Below are 16689 nucleotides of genomic sequence, written 5' to 3' on the forward strand. Positions count from 1 at the left end.
TTTTCCTGGTGTAGATCTAGTAGCTTCTGCGTGACAGTGCTATTGCAGGAATAGATTCCATGCTCTAGGTCTGGAGTGCATGGCGGGTTTTCCTGGTGTAGATCTAGTAGCTTCTGCGTGACAGTGATATTTCAGGAATAGATTCCATGCTCTAGGTCTGGAGTGCATGGCGGGTTTTCCTGGTGTAGATCAAGTAGCTTCTGCGTGACAGTGATATTGCAGGAATAGATTCCATGCTCTAGGTCTGGAGTGCATGGCGGGTTTTCCTGGTGTAGATCAAGTAGCTTCTGCGTGACAGTGATATTGCAGGAATAGATTCCATGCTCTAGGTTTGGAGTGCATGGCGGGTTTTCCTGGTGTAGATCAAGTAGCTTCTGCGTGACAGTGATATTGCAGGAATACATTCCATGCTCTAGGTTTGGAGTGCTTGCGGGTTTTCCTGGTGTAGATCTAGTAGCTTCTGCATGACGGTGCTTTTGCAGGAATTGGTTCCATGCTCGAGGTTTGGTGTGCATGGTGACTCCAGTTTTGAAACGCCCAGATAAACTTGTATTGTCCACTGTGTGCATGATATATGGGTGGAATGTTTTAAGGCATAGGTATTGCCGGTGTAGTAAAAGCACGGTGACTGTATTTAATAATCGCCCAGGGAGGCGTTTTTCGGTGTCTCAGTTATTGTTGTCAGTCTTGATTGAAGTTAATTAATTCATGTTTATATTCCCCAATCATTTGTTTAGAATATCCAATCATAAGCCAGGTAGGCTGAAGGAAAATTATTTGTATATCTAAACAGTGTGATCACACCCCCATTTACGTTACAACAGCTTGTTTTATCTCTCGGCTCTCTGTTATTTAGCAGTATCAGAGTGTCCCCCTGCTTGAATCTAATATATCCAGATTCCTTGTATCCCAATACTGTCTCTTCTGCTTGCTGTCTCTTCAGCAAAAACCAAAGGACCCCATTGGAAATAAGTGCTTGCACTTTCATGGGTTATCCTTGACTGCAAAGTCTAAAGAAATACATACATACAATAAATAACATTTCATAAATTCACACAATAGACAGAGCTCCAGATAAGGTTTTGTGAAATTCTTAAATTACTACCAGATTTTCAAAAATAATTCTTAACTCTGAAATTTTATTCTTAACGTTACTACTTAGTTTTGGAAAATAATTCTTATTTTTTATAAATGACATAAAAAAAAATAATAATGGTTATTCTCATGCAAAAAAAAATCAAAATAAACATACTAGCAACTTTATTTATACGAGTTCAACAGTGTCTTTTCAGTATTATACAATTTTATTTTTCAAATACCTTCATAATTATGCCCAAACTGTGCTTAGATTGCATGCCTTAGATGAATTTTTACATATTTCACAATTTAAACGGGTCTTCCCTTCAATCTATTCAATGATTAGCCACGGGACTTGTCCCTTCCACTCGTTCAATGTTTTTTTGTGTTTAAGTTTGGACCCGTCGTGTCGCGTTTTTGTTTAGCTTTTCCGACTGTGTCGAAAACTGAACATACAACATCGTATAATATCTTTTCTATAATGTCTTTCTAAACATTTAACTTCGGCTCACTTTGCATACAATATGTTAAAAGCGTTTTTTTGGGCGCTTTGCAGTTTTTAGGACGCTCTCTGGGCGCCGCCATTGTTTTTTGACAGATAGACTGTATACGCCGCTTTTATTGGAAAAAATGCGCTTTGTTAAACAAACGCGATAACCATTCTATATAAGCACCGCAAAGATCTTTAATACGCGAAAAGAACTCAGAAAAAATCGATACGAACCGATGTAAAAATAATATTCGTAACTTGATTTTGTAATTCTTAATGGTACGACAAGATTTTAAAATAAATACGTAACGGACTTGAAAATAATTCGTAATTACGAAAATACGACCCTTATCTGGAGCTCTGAATAGAAATGAAAAAATGTAAAACATGAAACAAATTTTCAATATTTATAATAGTGTTGATATATATTAAAAGGGATTTAGAATAAATAATATTGTATGATTCTCTTATATTGAGTTTAGCCTAATTTCCATCAGGCATCACTTTGTTTTCATTAAGAACACAGCTCTTATCATGACATCACACGCATGAACTGTCAGTATTTCGTTTCACTAACATTGCTACGCCTGAAAATAAATACATACACTACTAAAATGAGTAAAAAAATGAGTATAATTGCATTTCAAAATCTTACTTCAACTGAAATAATCCAAAAGGTATCCCGATTCCATTACATTTTGTGTGGTCCTCTTCAATAAATTTCCACATAAATTGCAAAGTGAGGCAGACCACTGCGCTAGTGTAAACACCAGACTTTCATTTATTTGATTTATTTTAAAGAAAATTCTTTTACTTTTTCCCGATTCTCATAAAATGTTGCATGGAATAATATGTGGGCGCACATCGCAAAAATAGCTGACATTATGATATACACAATGTTCAGTGGGTAAACCCCGTTTTGGAAGCCAATTTTATCAAAATATTTTAATAGTAACATATAACTTTGAAAGACTTCAAGCTATGGCTTATATTCATATCTGCTTCTACCTTAAACTGATATTTTATTTTGTTTCTTAATTAAGTATCATTTAAAAATTAATATACCAATCTAAAGGCTGAAATAAAATTGATGATTTTATACTAAACTGTTCTGGCGATGTTCACTTTATTTTTCGAAACTGATATATTTCTTTATTAAAGAAAATTGTGCAATGGGCAATTGCCAAGTCCCTTCGCAAGCTTGTCTTGATCACATCCCCTTGAAGTCTTGTGTGTGTAGCGTAATTCCTAAATGTGGTAGCATAACTATAAGTTTAAGTTCTACATGTATGAGGCTGGTCTTGTATAGCAGATCCCTTAAGTATGGTACAAGATTTGTCCCTCGCATTTGGACCTATTCAATGTTCTCGCCATCCTTTCGGAGATAAGGGTGCAGAACTACATTAGCTAATTCTTGGGTGTCCTCGCCAATGCAATGTAAAGTCTCAAAGAGGAGTAGTTATAAAGATATACATTGACCCTTTTATAAGTGCTAGCATACTTTTGGCTCGATTTACCTTCTTGGGAATATGTGGACTGAATTTAGGGTCTCTGGTGAAGGTAACTCCAAGATTTCTTTTACTTATTTTTAAGTCTAATTGTTCATAGTATGAACCTGTTCAGGTTCGTATTTTTCCATAATGTATGACTTTTCATTTCTCTACATTGAATACAAGTTCCCATAAATATGCCAATTGAGTGACATGAAGAGGTTGTTTTATTTTGGCCTATTGACTATCTTTAGTGGCCATAAATATATAAGATGCAGTTATTTATTTTCTAGTTTGATTGAGTGAAGCTTTCAACATGGAACCTCGTTATGGCACGCTGAATGATGGTGGCAGTTCACCAAGAGAAACCTCTTCAGGTAGGTGTAAATAACATTTTTGGAATTAATACACACATTATCAGTCAAATCCAAACTAGGCAAATTTTTACAGGACATTGGGTCCTGTTAAATGCAAAAAAATACAGGACCTCCTCTTCATTTACAGGACCTACCAGCGACAGAATATAATAGTAAAATAATTTGGTATCATTGCTGGGATCAAGGTGTTAATTATGATATAAAATGATAAATGATAAAAAGCTATTAATTTCAAGGTCACACATTTGTATCTGATGTTTAATTATAATACACGCCATACATGGTACATAGTCTTGTTAAGTTAAAACATATTTTTAAAAATGTTGAACGCATGTTAATAGTACATATAAACGGGAATCGCTCAATTGTAATATCTTAAGTTTTCCAAAACCAAAGTAGCTGATACTTGTTTACCTAAGCTACGCTTAGCTCGCATGTCAGGTATGAGTCTGGTCAATAACGCCTAAACCGACGACGGCCTCAATAAATGACGACCAGCCTTTTTCACGCATGGACATTGACAGCCAAGATAATAACGGTTCGAATGACAATGATCATTATTATACATTACTATTGCTATAACAACCACACAAATTGATATCTGTATCATTTAAATTCTAATAATCAGATTTATGAATATCTTGTTAAGCGACTAGGCCGTCATGGATTTGGACCGTTCTGACCCGCATTCGTAAGATGCACAGAAATGTACCAATCAGGTGCCCTCTGAAAATTTTGTCAGCAGAAAGAGCGTTGGTATGGAAAAGCACGTGTATAAAGACGCTATCGCTATTTTTGCACCTCAGAAAACTTTCAGAGCCGTAAACAATCCTATACAAACCAAAGAATTTGTTTTTGTTTTTTTTACTGAACAATGTGTCCTGGTAATTTGACCGACAGGCCGGACCTTACAAAATTTTACAGGACATGACCGTCGGTCCGGCCATGTTTGGCTGAGACTGCATTATTATTATAAGGAGCATGAAACATTTGTTTAATTACTATATCAAATAAAATAGTTACAATCAAAACACTCAACATATATGTAAGCAGTCCAAAATCCTTCACTGTCCTTGACTTCCCGTTATCCCTTAATTCGTACTTGATTTAAATGGCTGCCTATGGTTTTGCTTGAGATCTTACTGAGGTTCAAGTAAAAGGTGCTATCATTCATTATCACAGTACCAAAGAAGGGATTTCTGCTGTTCACCCTTTTTACAAATTGGGTTTGGAAACATAAGGCTTCCTGTTTAACACCAGGGTTATATATTATTTCATTACGTTTAAATTCATTTTTTTTTTCAGAGTTACTAATGTATCTGTATATACCAGGAATTCTTTTGTCTGCTTTTTACAGCATCAGAACTTCTAGATCGAAATGAAAACTCGAAAATACAGGTAAGATATTATTTCTTCAGTTGGCTTTTTATTTTAAAATAAAATCAGTTTAAAATATGGTTATTATAAATAATAATTATATAAACAATTTTCTTGTTGCTCCACATGTGTTATGAAAACTGACATGTAGCAATGTTCTCGATAGCTAAACTTTTTGTGCACCTTTAGCATTATAAGCCATCTTATATTTTTGCTGTCAAAAGACGATTTGTATTCCAATAGTATTTATAGATTGACAATACTATAAAAACAGAGGTTTTCACAATTAAGGTATATAGTTATTTCAAAATTATGACCAGCTCTTTTAAACTGTTGCATTTCTTAAAAAAAAGTACTTCATTGAAAAAAGTATTTTTCTTATTGAATTTTGTGAGGGCCAGAATATATTAATTTATAAGTTCACCTATTGACTAAACTTGGGTTTTTAGAAGTCCTCTTTTAAACTACTGAAAAACGTGTGTGTTTTTACTACTTTGTATTAGCTTCAAAACATAACTGGAGATTTCAATAAGTACTTCACAGTATGTAACCCTGCACTTGAAATTTTTATGCCCCCAAAGGAGGGCATATAGTGATCGGACTGTCCGTCTGTCCGTCACACTTTGCGTTTAGGTTTCAAAAATGCTCATAACTTCTATGTCGCTTCAGATAGCAATTTCATATTTGGCATGCATGTGTATATGGACAAGGCCTTTCCATACGCACACAAATTTTGACCCCTTGACCTTGAACTTAGGGTCTGCGTTTAGGTTTCCAAATCTGCATTTAGGTTTCGGAAAAAGCTCATAACTTCTATCAAGCGTTTATAGGGGGCATAAGTCATCCTATGGTGACAGCTCTTGTTTGTATGAGATATACTTATATAGACTTTGCACCTGTAAAATTATCTGTCTCCCAAAATGTTACTTTCTGCTATCTTGACCGAACCTCAGATTTCAGGAAACTACATAATTTATTGGAGGTTTCTATGTTACTTATTTTTCAGAAGTATCCATACTCTGTGTTCTTCATCCTATCCAACGAATTTTGTGAAAGGTTTTCTTACTATGGCATGAGAGGTTTGTTATTCCATGTTTTACCAGTATTTACTTTTATGTGAGCATGTTTTTTGCATGACTTCCAAGCATACATTCACCATGTACTTGATTTATCTTATTCGTCAATTATCCACATTAACTTTTATTGATAGATGCCAACCTGTATTTGTCTTTATATACTTTTTATTACGTTATCATTGTCAACATAATACTCAGTGGCATGAAATAAACTAGCACAATCTTATAACATTATTATGAATATTTTGGATACAATTTTGTGTTGTTAAGTCCATTTCTAGACATGCAAAATTTGCTTGGTAGACAGTAAAATTTATGGAACAAAACAAGTAAAGCCAGCACTCTTGATAAGCATTGATGAAATGAGAATAAGTTCTCTTAAAACTAGAGCAAAAAATGTACGATCACAACAAATTAGAAAGGAGACTTTCACTGCAATTGACTTGCTTTTATATGCACGTGTTTTGCTGCCGTTCTTTTCCTGAATTAATTGCATGTAAGTTGTTTTGATAAAAAAAATTTTTTTTTTTTTGTGGCAAACATTATTTTGCCTGAAACCTGCTAAGGCAGACATTAAACTCCTAGGCAAACGCCTATTCCAGAGTTGAAAGACTGCTGGAATAACAAAGCACATAAGAATAATATATTGTGAACTGTATATACACCACATAATAGTTACTTCCGCAGTTAAAGCAGATGGCTAGGATCCAATCATTTATTGGTTAATCTGTATACATTAAGTAGATAATAAATGCATTGGTTCATTCACTATTTTTCTGCATTATCAATACACACAATACATTAAATTAACAAATATCTTTTAAGATATGCATAATTATGCCAACATTCCCCTAATCAAGAGCGTTGTGTAAAGCATGGGATTTGCTCTTCCTTGAAATGACCAATGGGCAAGAATGCATTCAACATTTGCTAGTTGTTCAATATCAAATTAAATATTATGTCTCTTAAAGTAGCATTACTACATAAAATTAACGAAAATTTCATACAATTTTTCGTAAAATAACCTTAACCAATTAAAAATCAGTGTTCCTTATGGCAATTACCGAAATTTTAACGCCAGATGTGTTGTGTTAAAATAGATGTTTGTATATACAAAATGCTTGTTTTTATTATTGTTTTGCATATTTAATTCCATTTTAATTTACCGCAAGGATATCTATTCATATGACACATGAACACTAACATGGTGTTCGTGTGTCGTATGCATAGATAGATTTGCGGTAAATTAAAATCGAATTAAATGTGTCACAAATAAATTAAAACGAGCATTTTGTATCTACAAAAATCTATGTAATCATACCACATCTAGCATTGAAATTGTGGCTATTGCTATAAGGAACACTGATTGTTTAGGTGATAACTTTATTTTACGAAATACTTTACGAAATTTTCGTTGATTTTTAGCGTAATAGAGGCCTTAAACCTTTACTTACAGATACACATTTTGACCTGTTTGTAGTCTATTAGAAAATCAAGTTAATTCAAAAATTGAAGACCTTTCTTAATAGATTCAAGTTTTAAAGGCTTTATTTCCATCCCTATATGACTGATGAGCAGCAAACAGCATAAAATGGATGCCAGACTGTTCTTGTTTTATGCTGGTTGCATATAGCCATTTTTACTTCGCTTCAGAGTGGGGAAGTTAACAGTGAAACGTGTTTTACATAGGATAGCAATGGACAGGCTGTTACTGTTTAAAACTGATGATTAAAACAGTTTAGTTTAAACCTATTTATTGAAGCTCGATTGCATCGAAAGCCTAAGGCTTATTTGAACACTTTCGAGTCTGTTTTCTGGGACTAAAACCAGTACTTAGTGTCTATGGGGGAAATCTAAAGCACGCCCCCACATTAGGGATCGAACTCATGACATCCTGATCGCAAGACGGACACCATATCCACTACACCAATGTGACCTGTGTAATTAAAACAGTTAATTATAAACAATAAAAGTTTATAGAAGAGGCGTAAAATGCATGAAGTTCATGGCTATTATTTATTGCCTCTTAATCATTTTTTTCATTTGAACTCTGTACTTTGGCTATTACAGGAATGTTAAACATTGTTTTCAATCTATTTGCCAGCTATTCTGGTGCTATACCTGACAAGATGGCTGTCATTTGAGGAGAACACGGCCACCTCGATCTATCACGCCTTTTCCATGCTGTGCTACTTCATGCCGCTGATTGGAGCAGTCATAGCCGATGGATACGTGGGGAGATACAAGTAATACATCTGGGCTTCACACTCTGGCAAAATGGGGCTTAATGCATGTGCGTTTAGTATAGTCGCAGATTAGCCTGTGCAGTTTGCACAGTCTAACCAACAACACTTTCAGCTTTAATATAATTTGTTGTTTAAACTAAGTCTCTTATAAAGAAAACCCAGTGAAAAGTGTTGTCCCTGATAAGCCTGTGCAGACTGCACAGGCTTATCTGGGTTGACACTTAACCCACATGCATTAAGCCCCATTTTTCCAGATTGAGGCTCATTGGGTAAGTTTCATTAAGTACTGTTTGCTATTATAGTCCTGCAGGGGGTGGGTGTATTGTAGTAATTTGGTCGGTTGGTGGATTTGGTCTGTTATTAATATTATGTAAGTTTATGGAGCAAACTTCTTCCACGTTGCTCAACAGATTAAATGGAAACTTTTAATTATTTTGTTTTCCTTGTGAATAGCTGACAAAGACCTGGAGTTTTATTCATTTTGAAAAATGGCAGAATTTTGATATTCGCTTAGTAAAACAACAGCAAATATAAATATATATGACTACTCAACTAAAAAATTATGGGAATAAAAGTTTAATGGAAAACCATCTAGCTTACATAAAACAGAATCAACTTGTTATTGGCAGGTCTGATGTCTGGGTACTTAATAGTATTTTACCATCAAATGTATATTTGTTTTTATGACTGTTTTTTTTTATGAGCTCACCTGATTGCTCAGGTGAGCTTTTGTGATCGGTCTTTGTCCGTCGTATGTCTGTCCATCCGTCCGTCGTCCACATTTGGTTTGTAAACACTCTAGAGGCTACATTTCTTGTCCAATCTTTATGAAACCTGGTCAGAATATTTGTCCCAATAATACCTCGATCGAGTTTGAAACTGGGTCAAGCTTGGTCAAAAACTAGGTCACTAGGTAAAAAAAACAAAAAAAACTTGTAAACACTGTAGAAGTCACATTTCATGTCCAATCTTCATGTAACTTTGTTAAAATGTTTGTCTTAATGATATGTTGGTTGAGTTCAAAAGTGGTTCCGGTCCATTGAAAAACATGGCTGCCAGTAGGCGGGGCAGTTTTCCTTGTTTGGCTATAGAGAAACCTTGTGAACACTCTAGAAGTCACAATTTTTGCCCAATCATCATGAAACTTTATCAAAACATTGTTTTTATTAATATCTCTGACAAGTTCGAAAATAGTCCAGATGGGTAAAAAAACATGGCTGCCAGTGGGCGGGGCAGTTTTCTCTATATGTATGTAGTGAAAACATGTGAACACTCAAGAAGTCACATTTTCAGCCCAATTATCATGAAATTTGGTCAGAACATTTGTTTCCTAGATAAGAGAGTTGAGTTCAAAAATGGTTCCTGTCAGTTGAAAAACATGGCTGCCAGGGGGGGGCACATTTTCCTTATATTTATATAGTAAAAAAAGCTTGTGAACACTCTAGAAGTCACATATTTTGCCCAATCATCATGAAACTTGGTGAAAACATTGGTTTAATAATCTTAGAGAAGTTCGAAAATTGTCCCTATCGGTCTAAAAACATGGAAGCCAGGGGGGGTGGGGCAGTTTTTCCTATATGACTATAGAGAAACCTTGTGAACACACTAGAAGTCACATTTTTTGCCTTATCATCGTGAAACTTAGTAAAGACAATGGTTTTATTGGTATCTCGGACAAGCTGGAAAATGGCTCAGATCGGTTTTTGTCCATGCGTCAACATTTTGTTTGTAAACACTCTAGTATTCACATTTCTCAAGCATTCTTTATCAAAGTTGCTGAGAAGTTGTATGGCCACAAGATCACATTCAAGTTTGATTATGAGCAAAATCGCATAAAACATGCCAGAATTGTTGCCCTTAGATTGTCAAAATTTTCATGATATTATACAAAATCCTTGTAAACACTCTAGAGGTCGCAATTTTGTTTCAGATTTTATGAATCTTGGTCATTATATTTATTTTTGTAAGCAAAGTTTGATGTTTGGTCATGAGGGGTCAAAATATAGGTCACCAGGTCAAATCTTACAAAAACCTCGTTAACACTCCATACGCCAGAGTTTTAGTTCAATATCAATGAAACTTGACCAGGATGTTTGTCTGGACAATATCTGGGTCAAGATTGATGTTTGGTAATTTGGGAACAAAATTTAGGTCATGGGGTCGAATCTTACAAAAACCTTGTAAACACACTAGAGGCCATAGTTTTGGTCCAATAATGATGATACTTGACCAGGATGTTTTTCTTGATGATATCTAGGCAAAGGTTGACATGGGGTCAAAATTTTGGTCACGAGGTCAAAATCTTACAAAAACCTGGTAAACACATGTAGAATTAGCATTACTTGCAAATGTTTGCATTGCAAAAAAAAGCATGCAAATAGACAGTACTCAATCAGAATTAATCATATGCTCACACTGCAAAAGTAAACAGAAGAGAACCAATCTAATATGCTCTAGAGTACTGAATTTTCAACTAAACAATGAACAAGGCTTTGTAAAAAAAGGTGAGCGAACTAGGGCCACCTATGCCCTCTTGTCTGTATTTACATTCCAACACAGCAATTGATTGAAAGAAAAATACTGCCAGTGGAATTTTAATCTCATTGGGTTCGAATTGTTGCATTATAGATAGGAAAACATAACAATACACTCACTGTTACAAACCCAGAATGACAAATTAGCATATTATGAAAACCTTTTTGTCAGTTTCTACTTTGCATTATTTATTATTTCTAGACAAAATGCTATGTTTGTTATCAAGTTCATAACTACCCCATATTTCCAATCATCATTTAATACGTTAGTGGATATTTGGGCTAAATGCATGTGCGTAAAGTGTTTTTTCAGATGTTCCTATGCAGTCTACACAGGCTAATCAGGGACAACACTTTCTGCCTTAACTGGATTTTTATTTAGGAGACCTCCTTTCAACAACAAAATTCCTTGAGAGCGGAGAGTGTCGTCCCTGATAAGCGTGTGTGGACTGCACAGGCTAACCTGGGATGATACTTTGCGTACATGCATTATGCCCAGTTTTCTCAGACTGTGGCATATTGTGTCTTTCAGAACCATTCTGAGCCTGTCCTGTGTGTATTTTGTTGGTAGCCTGGTACTATCACTGACCGCCATGCCACCACCAGGAAGGTAGGAAATACGCTGAGTTTTATCACAATAGCTGAAATAATCACTGAATGATTTTGATGTGATAAATTTCCAAGTTTATGAACACATTTTAATCTAAGTGTTGCATTAAATGCATTGTTCTTTATTGTATGAGCTATTGGTCATATGTCTTAACCCTTTCCCACTAAGAAGCAAAGTGAAAATGGCTAGGTGCAAACAACATATAACCAGAACAGCCTGCAAGTAACAGTCTGTTCAGGTTTTATGCTGTTTGCTGCTCATCTGTATCTAAGGGTTGGAAATGAAGCCTTTAAAACTTGAATCTAGTAAGGAAGGTCTTTAATAAAATTAAACTTCCTCAGGGACTACAAATGCGTCAAAATATGCATCTTAGTGGCTAAGGGTTAAATAAAAGGCTAGTGGATGGAGACAATCAATTCTCACCTGAATTGTTCTAGGAATTTTATTATTTCTTTTCATACTTGTTGTAGATAAACAATGTTTTCATAGTACAGTACTTAACACCAAGAAGTTTGTTTTTTTAGAAAATGAGATGATTATAAAGTACTCCTTATTTTAACGTCACAAGTCTAAGAATGGATTGGTGAATTTATGCCAGTCACCGTTAACCAGACTTTTGTATACTTATGCTATGCAACTTTGATTACAGAGTGGGAGCCAGTATAGGTTTAGTCCAGAAAGAGTTGCTATGCTATGCAACTTTTGTTGCAGAGTGGGAGCCAGTATAGGTTTAGTCCTGAAAGAGTTGCTTTGCTATGCTATTTTTGTTACAGAGTGGGAGCCAGTATAGGTTTAGTGCTGAAAGAGTTGCTTATGCTATGCTATTTTTGATACAGCGTGCGAGCCTGTATAGGTTTAGTGCTGAGTTGTTTATGCTATGCTGTGTTAATTACAGAGTGGTAGCCAGTATAGGTTAAGTGCTGAGTTGCTTATGCTATGCTGTGTTTATTACAGAGTGGGAGCCAGTATAGGTTTAGTGATGAGTTGCTTATGCTATGCTGTGTTTATTACAGAGTGGTAGCCAGTATAGGTTAAGTGCTGAGTTGCTTATGCTATGCTGTGTTTATTACAGAGTGGGAGCCAGTATAGGTTTAGTGCTGAAAGTGTTGCTATGCTGTGCTATTTTTGTTACACAGTGGGAGCCAGTATAGGTTTAGTGATGAGTTGCTTATGCTATGCTATTTTTTTTACAGAGTGGGAGCCAGTATAGGTTTATTGTTGATGTTGCTTATGCTATGCTGTGTTAATTACAGAGTGGTAGCCAGTATAGGTTAAGTGCTGAGTGTCTTATGCTATGCTGTTTTTGTTACAGAGTGGGAGCCAGTATAGGTTAAGTAATGAGTGTCTTATGCTATGCTGTTTTTGTTACACAGTGGGAGCCAGTATAGGTTTAGTGATGAGTTGCTTATGCTATGCAATTTTTTTACAGAGTGGGAGCCAGTATAGGTTTAGTGCTGATAGCTTGTGGGACAGGAGGAATAAAGGCCTCTGTAGCACCGTTTGGAGCAGACCAGTTTGGGCCTGGCCAGGTTGGTTCTTTATCTTTATATGTGATGATCAGCACACAATTATTGCTCTCATTTGTTATAGGTGCATGGGGGAATGATTCCCAAAATGACAATTTTTTCTCGCGTCATCTTGCAAGGATTTTTGTTTCGTTATTATGTTTCTAATTTCCGTTACAAGCGACTGTGTTGTCTTAAATTAAGAACAAATAATATTTTTATCCCCCCCCCCCCCCCCCCCCCAAGATCTTCTGAAGATGGTAGGCATAAAGCGATTGGCGTGTTTGTTTGTTCTTCCGTTGGTTCTTAATTGAGATTAACCCTTGGCTTACCCTAAAACACATGTTTTGCTTAACATCCATAATGCCTCTTTCACACCTTTGATACTTGAATCTAATCTATGAATACTCCAAACATAACCACATCACCAGACCTTCACATTGACCCATCTTTGGACTTTGGACTAATTCAGAAGGTCCAAGTCCTTGATTAATACCAAAATGACGTGTTTTGTCTGACATCAATACCGCTTGCTACAAACTTTTATAATAGCACGGCTATCTATGTTCATTCTGAGGACACCCCCATCACCTGACCTCATTTTGAATTTTTCATTGACCTACTTTTGGTCGTAGACTTATTAAGAAAATCCTATTGCTTGATTAACGCAAATTGTGCATTAAATTGACTTCAAAACTTCTTACTGCTGAAACATTTCCCCCATAAGAAGCAAAGTAGAAATGGCTATTTGCAAACAGCATAAGACCAGAATAGCCTAGGAGTAACTCGCAGTCTGTTCAGGTTTTATGCTGTTTGCAGCTCATAAGTAACTAAGGGTTGGAAATGAAGCCTTTCAAAATTGAATTTCGTAATACAGGTATTTTATTAAATTAAACTTTCTTAAGAACTACAAATGCATTAAAATATGTATCTTAGTGGTAAAGGGTTAACTTCAAAACTACTTACTGCTTAAAAGCTTTGATACTTTCATTCAACACTCAGCAGACACAGATCACCTGACCTAATTTTGACAGTGACATTCAACAAATGTTGGATAAAGATTTACACATATGGGCCAATGAATACTGACAAGGCTTTCCATTGGAAGCATCAGCATAAATTAAATGCAGCATCTTGTTCAATATGTAAAAATCTTTTAACATTTTGGTTCAGTTTGAGTTTAAGTAGAAGCATAGTTAAACTGAAGTCATTTGCCAACAAAGATTACTTCTACTTTGTTGTCTTTTTTAAGTTACTGTTGGGGGGTATGCCCATAAATTGTGTTCATATTTGCTTTCAGGAGACGTGGCAGAACTCCTTTTTCTCTGCTTTTTACTTCATGATCAACCTTGGCAGTATGGTGTCCATTATACTTACTCCAATATTGAGAGGTACAGCTACAGTTTCCTTACGTCTAGGCCCATGAATCTGATAGTGATGGAAACTTGCACTCTGTTTGCTTTGATAACGTTATACTGTTCTTATGCTGTCATATCAGTACAAAGAATTAGTCCTTTTAAAGAATTTTTAATATTGTTTTTCATTAAATGTTTAATACAAATTGAGGGCAATACTCATGTTTTGGGATTATTAAACATAAAGACTTCAACAAATCAGGACTATGCCCTTATAACGTAACTCCTCCCAAGCTATTATTAAAGAATTAATTTCCATTCAACCGATATCACAAACTTCACCACACGCCATTTGGGAAATCACAAACATATTTCACATGTATACATTTATACAACTATTTTACATGTGACGTAAAATTGAAATGATTTGATATGATTGCAAACAAATATTTTCAATAATTGGCATTCGTACAAGCCCCTACTGTAGCTGGGGCATTAACTCTTTCAGTGCTGGAACCGAATTTGAAGGCCTTTGCAAACAGTTTGGATCCAGATGAGACGCCACACAATGTGGCGTCTCATCAGGATCCAAACTGTTTGCTATTCTGATAGTATTCTTTGAAAAAAAATGAAGTAAATGCTAATTTTAGAAATTCAGCAGATGACATTTTAGCAGACGACAAATTTCCCAGCATGCAAATATTCAATACATGTATGAGCCCTGCTCTGAAAAAATTAGGCTTTATGCTTGTGCCTAATTTGTTGTCCTAGATATTCTTATTTTGATTTAAATATATTAACAATCTTTCATACTTCAGCTGATGTGGAGTGTTTTGGCCAGAACTGTTACGTTCTGGCGTTTGGTATTCCAGCTGCGCTGATGTTTTTATCCATTGGTAAGTTAGGCCTGTGATACACTTCACAGTGTGGTTCTTTCTAAGACTATGTTATGCCCTGAGCACTTTCTGACGATGTCAAATGCATAATTAACATATATATGGTAATAATTAAATGATCATAGTCTCAAGTCATTAATGGAAATGAATCTTGGAACCAACTAATTATTCATTTTTGTTCTAATAAGAATGCAGGGAATTTGATTCCCCAAATATACCGCTGATAATCAGCTGTTTCTAAATCGCAAAAAGCAACGTTGTTTTTTATGCCCCCGGATTGAATGATCGGAGTATATTGTTTTTGGGCTGTCTGTCTGTCTGTCATTCTGTAGAAAACTTCAACCTTGGTTAAACTTTTGCAATAATGAATAACTTTTGCAATATTGAAGATAGCAACTTGATATTTGGCATGCATGTGTATCTCATCGAGCTGAACATTTTTAGTGATGAAAGGTCAAGGTCAAAGGTCAAATATATGGCTTCAAAACTTTAACCTTGGTCATAACCTTTGCAATATTGAAGATAGCAATTTGATATTTGACATTCATGTGTATCTCATGGAGCTGCACATTTTTAGCGGTGAAAGGTCAAGGTCATCCTTCAAGGTCAAAGGTCAAATATATGGCTTCAAAGTGGCGCAATAGGGGGATTGTGTTTCTGACAAACAAATCTCTTGTTTTTTTTTAATCTGACAAATCCCCTACTTGCAAAATTTTTCCAATCAGCCCAATAAGATAAAAAATGTTATTAAGTGTTAATTCTGTATAACGAGTGCCAACAGAGCGTTGTCAGGTTGTTGCTGAAGGACAAAAGATTTTTGGTTACCAAATGTATCTGAATATATACAATTGTACGTTGCCATTAACACCTCTCTATATTCAGAAGGAAATGGTAGATAGTCCATGCATCATGATTGAGCATGCCTGTTTATACATCATCGTTCGAGATGGGGGACAAGCAAGAAAGACATTATATTGTACGGCAAAAGTGACAAATAATAATTGAATGAAGAATGTGCATAATATAGTTAGTAGGAAAGAATGAAATGCCTGTGTCTATTAACGATTAAGACAACGTTTAAGATACAAACTTCAACAAACTTATTAGAAATCTGCACTGTGAATTTGTGTCACAGAAACTAGTGTTCGCGTACAGGAGTTCAGTCTACTTGCAAAGTAAAATCATTTTAAAACAGTATTGTTTGAAATGTGTTTACCAGTGATATGACATTTATTGTTGCAACAACAGTTCAATGGATAATTGTTTCATTTGCTGTTTCAGTGCTGTTCTTTATTGGAAGACGCATGTACGTGAAGGTCCCTCCCTCAGGAAATGTTATTGGAAAAACGTTCAAGTGCATTTTTGTGAGTAGACAATGAATGATATTCTTTGAATGATATTAATTATCCCAATAAAAGTTTAGAATGTTACATAATAAATTTGTCTCTGTTAAGTGTTGCATTTATCGTTCATTTTATTAGGATACTTACAACTTCAAAATGGCAGTACTGCCATGATCTAAATTTTCTTGCATTGAAGAAGTTGTCCAAAAATTTAAGTTCTGTGGACTCAATAATTTTTGTGAAGTCAATTTTTTGTGAACGTCTAATTTTTTTGTATGTTTTAATTTTGTTGTAGGTGTGATGTTTGTGAAGT

General features: G+C 35.2%; 1 protein-coding gene across 1 annotated transcript in view; it reads left to right on the top strand.

Annotated features, from left to right (window-relative positions):
- The window catches only part of LOC127846971 (solute carrier family 15 member 2-like), a 43330-nt gene that overhangs the window by 6370 nt on the left and 20271 nt on the right, over nt 1–16689 (top strand). Inside the window, exons 2-10 of the mRNA XM_052378445.1 lie at nt 3351–3434; nt 4792–4832; nt 5818–5890; nt 7992–8133; nt 11200–11277; nt 12707–12806; nt 14083–14173; nt 14956–15033; nt 16315–16397. Of these exons, the coding sequence (XP_052234405.1) occupies nt 3374–3434; nt 4792–4832; nt 5818–5890; nt 7992–8133; nt 11200–11277; nt 12707–12806; nt 14083–14173; nt 14956–15033; nt 16315–16397 (747 nt within the window). The 5' untranslated portion in view covers nt 3351–3373. The remainder of the gene's footprint in view (nt 1–3350; nt 3435–4791; nt 4833–5817; nt 5891–7991; nt 8134–11199; nt 11278–12706; nt 12807–14082; nt 14174–14955; nt 15034–16314; nt 16398–16689) is intronic.

Source organism: Dreissena polymorpha, chromosome 10, assembly GCF_020536995.1.
Source record: "Dreissena polymorpha isolate Duluth1 chromosome 10, UMN_Dpol_1.0, whole genome shotgun sequence".
NCBI lineage: Eukaryota > Metazoa > Mollusca > Bivalvia > Myida > Dreissenidae > Dreissena > Dreissena polymorpha.